The sequence below is a fragment of the Sciurus carolinensis genome, chromosome 9, assembly GCF_902686445.1.
Source record: "Sciurus carolinensis chromosome 9, mSciCar1.2, whole genome shotgun sequence".
In the NCBI taxonomy this organism is placed as follows: Eukaryota; Metazoa; Chordata; class Mammalia; order Rodentia; family Sciuridae; genus Sciurus; species Sciurus carolinensis.
The window spans coordinates 10,014,750-10,020,908 of record NC_062221.1 but is presented as its reverse complement, the minus strand read 5'-3'; the positions used below and the strand labels follow the sequence as shown (position 1 = coordinate 10,020,908).

At 54.2% G+C, this 6,159-nt stretch overlaps 1 protein-coding gene across 1 annotated transcript; it reads left to right on the top strand.

Annotated features, from left to right (window-relative positions):
* Positions 1-1,370: 1,370 nt before the first annotated feature.
* On the top strand, positions 1,371-5,937 carry Zic1 (Zic family member 1). The gene is made up of 4 exons (XM_047565573.1): positions 1,371-1,430; positions 1,798-3,109; positions 4,532-4,695; positions 5,366-5,937. Exons 2-4 carry the CDS (start codon positions 2,128-2,130, stop codon positions 5,561-5,563), a joined length of 1,344 nt encoding a protein of 447 aa, XP_047421529.1. The 5' UTR covers positions 1,371-1,430; positions 1,798-2,127; the 3' UTR covers positions 5,564-5,937.
* The last annotated feature ends 222 nt before the right edge of the window (positions 5,938-6,159 follow it).

Below are 6,159 nucleotides of genomic sequence, written 5' to 3'. Positions count from 1 at the left end.
TGCGCTGGGCAAAGACAGGTTAATCGAGGGCCGCATCGCGAAAACAAGCGAGTGTTGTATGTTTGCACTGAATCCAAATGTCTGCATTTTCCTAACTAAATCAAAGGGAGTGTTATTTCTTTTTCTGCTCACTCATCTGAAGGTAAGTAAATTTTCTCTGGCGATCAAAAGCCTGGTCGGCAACAAAGACCGCGCCCGCTTTTTCCACCGTCCTGGTGTGGCGAGTTGCGGAATTTCAATAACTGTGACAAGGGTGACTGATTTGTGAACTAGAAAAGGTTTGAATGTCACAAAATTTACATTGGTCCTATCTATCGGGGATTTAAATACCAAAAAACTATTCGGGGATCTCTAGGGAGCTTTGGGCAGCCCAGAGGAACAATGGCGCGTAGGGAAATTTACAGTTTTACCTGAATGAAAGGGGCCCGAGATGGGAACAGGAGTGCAGAGGGAGGGGGTTAGCGGGGGCGGCTAAGGGAGACAAGGGAAAGGGAGAAAAGAGAAGAATCACACAAGAGGGGGTGAAAAAAGAAAATTGCAATTTGCCGTTTAAAAAACCAAAACCCCAAACCTCAATAACCCGCAAAGTTAAGGGTCCCTGTCCACCTGTGTTTACGGGGGTGGGGTGGCACTCACGGAAAACCTGATTGACTTCATAAAGTTTAAAAAAAAAATCAAGGCTACCGGTTACACTGAGAAATCACACTTCTAGTAAAGACAGGAGTGCAAGTGTGCTCCCAAGATCTTAAATTATAAACAGGAGGGGGACTAGGCAAGAAGGAAGCAAACTTCAAAAGAAGCAAATAACAAAAGCCTCCTTTGCTGCCCTTGAAGGGGGAAAAAGGGGAAAGAAAGAAAAGAAAGTTGCTGAATCGGGACATTCTGGAAGTGCCTTTGCTGTGTTTACCAGTCCCATCCCCGCCTCCTGCTCTCAGAGACGCCCGAAGTCTCTAGTCTAATCGCTCAGTGGAGATCAGGTTTAAAGTAGGACCGGGGGCGGGGGGGTGGGGTGAGAGGGAGAGAGGGAGAGAAGAGGAGAGAAAAGAGAAAGAAATGACTATGAGAAGGAAAAGAAATCGTGGCAAAATTTTTTTTTTCCGTGAGAAGAGGGAAAAAAATTTGGCTAAAAAAAAGTTGCTACTCCTGGCAGCTCTGTTTGTCAAAAGGGGATGTCAAGCGCTTTACAATACCTGGGATTGATGGGGCGGGCGGGCCAATGAGCAGCGCGCGGCGTCTCGGCGCGCCCTCCGTTGGCGCGGCGGCAGCGGACGGGGGGAGTGCGGGCGCACCAATCGGCGCCCGCGTCGGCAGCACGTGACGCCTCCCCCTGCTCCCATTCATCAAGGGGGGGACGGTGTCGTCCTTTCAATTCATTTATCTGCAGGAATGATTGCTGCTATCAGTCTCGCGCTCACCGCCCGGCTGAGGAGGTGAAAGTTTCTCCCCAGGAAGATAAACCGCAAAAGACAATATTGTGCATGATTTGCGCCTTTTCTTTGGCTTTTTCTCCCCCCCCTTTTTTTTTTTGCAAAAAGCGGAGAGGAAAAAAAGGAGAGTGAAGGAGCGAGGAGGCGAGCCTGAGAGAAAGGAGAGAGAGAGAGAGAGAGAGAGAGAGAGAGAGAGAGAGAGAGAGAAAAGAAAGGGCGAGGGGCTAGCGGAGAAGTGAGGAGGGGCGCGCGGCGCGAGGCGGAGAGAGGGCGAGCAGTCGTAGCTCCGGCGCTCACATTCCTCTATGCCACAAATCCGGGAGGAAGTTTTTTTGGGGGGCTGAGATGTTCCATGTCTTTCCTCGGGCAGCCTTGACTCAAGGCCCTTTCGGCAGAGACTAAGCGGCGAGAAAGTGAGAGCCGGGCCGGCGGGGTTTGCGCGGCGGGCACTGGAGCCCGCCTTACTCGCTGCCCGCAGCCGTCCGGCTTCCCTACGCTTGTCCGGGCGGGAGCCCGGACGCGCCGCGCCACTGCCTGCAGGCTCAGACTTCGCTAGGTGGGTCGACTCCCCCTCCCTCCTCCTCTTCTTCCTCCTCTTCCTCCGCCTCCCGTTCCTCCTCCTCCTCCTCCCGATTTTCCCTCCTCGGCGGGCGAGGGTGGGGGGGGCGGGGGAGGCCGGGGCTTGCCCCGAGCAGCCACGATGCTCCTGGACGCCGGCCCCCAGTATCCTGCGATCGGTGTGACCACCTTTGGCGCATCCCGCCACCATTCGGCGGGCGACGTGGCCGAGCGAGACGTGGGCCTGGGCATCAACCCGTTCGCCGACGGCATGGGCGCCTTCAAGCTCAACCCCAGTTCGCATGAGCTGGCTTCGGCGGGCCAGACCGCCTTCACGTCGCAGGCACCCGGCTATGCGGCTGCTGCGGCCCTGGGTCATCACCACCACCCGGGCCACGTCGGCTCCTATTCCAGCGCAGCGTTCAATTCTACGCGGGACTTTCTGTTTCGCAACCGGGGTTTTGGAGACGCGGCGGCGGCAGCCAGCGCACAGCACAGCCTCTTCGCTGCTTCAGCCGGCGGCTTTGGGGGCCCACACGGCCATACGGACGCCGCGGGCCACCTCCTTTTCCCCGGGCTTCACGAGCAGGCGGCGGGCCACGCTTCGCCCAACGTGGTCAACGGGCAGATGAGGCTCGGCTTCTCTGGAGACATGTACCCGCGGCCCGAACAGTACGGCCAGGTGACCAGCCCGCGATCCGAGCACTATGCCGCACCGCAGCTGCACGGGTACGGGCCCATGAACGTGAACATGGCCGCGCATCACGGCGCCGGCGCCTTCTTCCGCTATATGCGCCAACCCATCAAGCAAGAGCTCATCTGTAAGTGGATCGAGCCGGAGCAGCTGGCCAACCCTAAAAAGTCGTGCAACAAAACTTTCAGCACCATGCATGAGCTGGTCACGCACGTCACTGTGGAACACGTCGGCGGCCCAGAGCAGAGTAACCACATCTGCTTCTGGGAGGAGTGTCCACGGGAGGGCAAGCCCTTCAAAGCCAAATACAAACTGGTCAACCATATCCGCGTGCATACGGGCGAAAAACCCTTCCCCTGCCCTTTCCCTGGCTGCGGCAAGGTCTTCGCGCGCTCAGAAAACCTAAAGATCCACAAAAGGACGCACACAGGTACGGAAACTGGTGTAAGACACCCTTCCCCCAGTCCCAGGCCTGGTACCCGAAATCCGAAAGCCAGCGTCTGGGAAGCACACAGATCCAGCCTCGGTGCAGCCCCGGCATCAGGTTCTGGCAGGCAGGCAGCCAAAGTGTGCGCTGATTTTTAGTTTGGGGCTGGAAATTATGGGAGGAAAAACGGAGAGAAGGCGGATGAGAAGGCTATGAGGATATAGATTTTTAAAATGAGGAATAAAAAGGGCCGGGAGAACAGGAAGCCAAGCCTTGCTTGGCAGAGCCCCTGACGCGCTGGAAGCCGGAAGAGGTGGCCGGCTCCGCGCGGCAGCAGAGGCGCCAGCCGATCCAGCTGCAGACAGATCTGAATGCTCGCTTGTGGCCAACATCCCTCTCCACGAGTTAATCGAGGGCTTTGCTAAAGGCTGAGAAAGTTGAAGCGATAGTGTTAAGGGATGTATAAAGAAACCAAACAGAAAATGAAAAGGATGCGGGTGGTCGGGAGGAAGTAATTTGGGATTTAGGAGCTTTTTGTAGGTTTACTCATAGGTAAAGGAGCCCAAATTTAGTACTGATGGGTTTGAGAGAAAGCTTGAGGGACGAGGAGAGTCTGTGGAAGACGAGGAAGTCCTTTCTGTCGTTTAGATTCCATGGGGACTGTTTTTTAAAATACCGGATCCCCGCGTTGGCCTTTAAAAATAAAGACAAGTCGAGAACAGTTTAAGAAAAGAACAAAACAAAACAGAACTTCATGGCAACTCAGGACTACAGACTCGGACAGGCAGGACATTCTGGGCCTCTTCCACCCACGAGGTGGGGAATCCGCTCTCCTTTCCTATTTTGGTGTGCTCGGTGATGTCTGAGAACCGCGCTTGGAAGTTTGGATTTAACACCCAAGTCAGGGAAGAACTTGGCGCGCCCAGCTCCCCCCTTCTCAGATTGTTATAAAATGTGAGTGTATGTAGGGGGTGGGGTGGAGGAGGCGACGAGGGGCTGTAGAGAGTTGGGGAGGAGGTAGGGGGAGGAGAGAAGAGTAAAACAGCGGGAGAATCAGCCCGGAACGTAAAAACCAGAAACCAACCCACAGTTGTGTGTATAGCCCCAGGCAAAAAAGTCAGCATCCAGACCTGCTGCCACTCTGGCATGTTAAAAACAAAAAACAAAAAACAAATGACGACTGCTATTACTATAAATACAAACTAAAAATAAAATTTGATCTAATTGCCTAATTGTACTGGGAAGTAATATATAGTTAAGATATTTATAACTGCACTGCAGGTATATAAAGTCCGGGATTTTTAAGCTTGCAGAGTGCTTGCCAATCCTGGGCCTCTTTTTATTTTAGTAAAATATTTAAATTTTAGAAAAGGGCGGCGGGATACGTTCTAATAAGACCCCTCTCTTTCTCGCCTTTCTCATCAGGGGAGAAGCCCTTCAAGTGCGAATTCGAGGGCTGCGATCGGCGCTTCGCTAACAGCAGCGACCGCAAGAAGCACATGCACGTGCATACGAGTGATAAGCCCTATCTTTGCAAGATGTGCGACAAGTCTTACACGCACCCCAGCTCGCTGCGCAAACACATGAAGGTAATCGCCGCGCTCTAGCCGTTGGCCTTTAGAGCCGGAGCGCTCTCTGCTCTCGGGCTGGGGTCAGGCGGCGGCGAGTGGCAGCTGGGCGGCTGCAGGAGCCAGAGCAAGCGGGAAGGCGACGGTTCCATGCTGTTGAGTGGGGCTGGGCGAGAGGAGAGGGACTGGAAAAGAGGACAGGAGTACCCAAGCCCGTTTTAAACTCGCTGTTTCATAATAAAAGTTAAAAGAAGTGAGCACTCGAGCAGACACCGCGTGAGTTTGGCCCGGAGCTCGGGAGCTAGGGCTGAGCAGCGGGTTGACGCTGCGGAAGCTGCCGCCATTGCGGTTGGCAGCATTGATCAGAAGAGTTGTGGCCTTGTGCCCTGGCCGGAGCTTTTGCTCATCTAAACCTGGGAAAGCAAAGTCTTGGGGAGCGAGCCGTCCTAGACTCTGGCCTCAAATGAAGTGTCCTCCTTCCCAGGCCTTTTTTCCTTTTGTGAGCACCCGGGGTGCACAGCCTCAGCCGGGCTGTGATGGGGGCACCAAGGCCAAGCGCCACCGATCCCACGTCTCCGGAGTTGAGGGGGATCCAGGGCTCCGGGAGGAGGGGGCACGCTGCCTTCACCAGCCCTGGCTGGCCGCCGAGCTGACTCTTTATCTCCGTAAAAACGCAACTTTATTCCCGCAGGTCCACGAATCCTCCTCCCAGGGCTCCCAGCCGTCGCCCGCCGCCAGCTCGGGCTACGAGTCCTCCACGCCGCCCACCATCGTGTCTCCCTCCACAGAGAACCCGACCACCAGCTCCCTGTCGCCCTCCTCCTCCGCGGTCCACCACACAGCCGGCCACAGCGCGCTCTCTTCCAATTTTAACGAATGGTACGTTTAAAATCAGAAACAAAACACCGAACAAAACCCTATTTAAGAGACTGAACACACACGTATACACAATATTATTGAACGAACCCTGCGAATCAAAACAACCCCTCCCAGACCCCGCTATCCTATTTTTTTTTTTTTTAATCTGCCAACAGGCCCAGGACCGAGTCAGAGAGAGGAAGTATCAAACCTTCTTAAAATTTCCTTCACTTTCTTTTCCTTTTTTTTTTTTTTTTAAATTGGCAAAGGCTTGCTAGCCGAGGTGCGGGAGGGGGGTCGAGGAGGAGGCGACCGCCTGACCAAATGCCGCCAACCCCAAGGGCCAATTTCTTGTTGGATCAGAACAGGCTCTCCGGGGCTTCGGCTTTTTTTTTTTTTTTTTCCTTCTTCTTCTTCTTCTTTGCTTTCTTGTAAATACAGAATTATTAGCTTAAAACTGTTCTGTTGGATTCTGTAAATAGTTATATCTTGGTTGGAGCGGGTGGGTGGGATCCTGGCGTTGTGTTCTTTGCATTGGGGAGGGGGGAGGGGGAGGGGGAGGGGGAGGGGGAGGGGTGGGCGGCCGAAAGCCAACTGTTTGTACTGAATGGCAAGAATGTTCTAGTA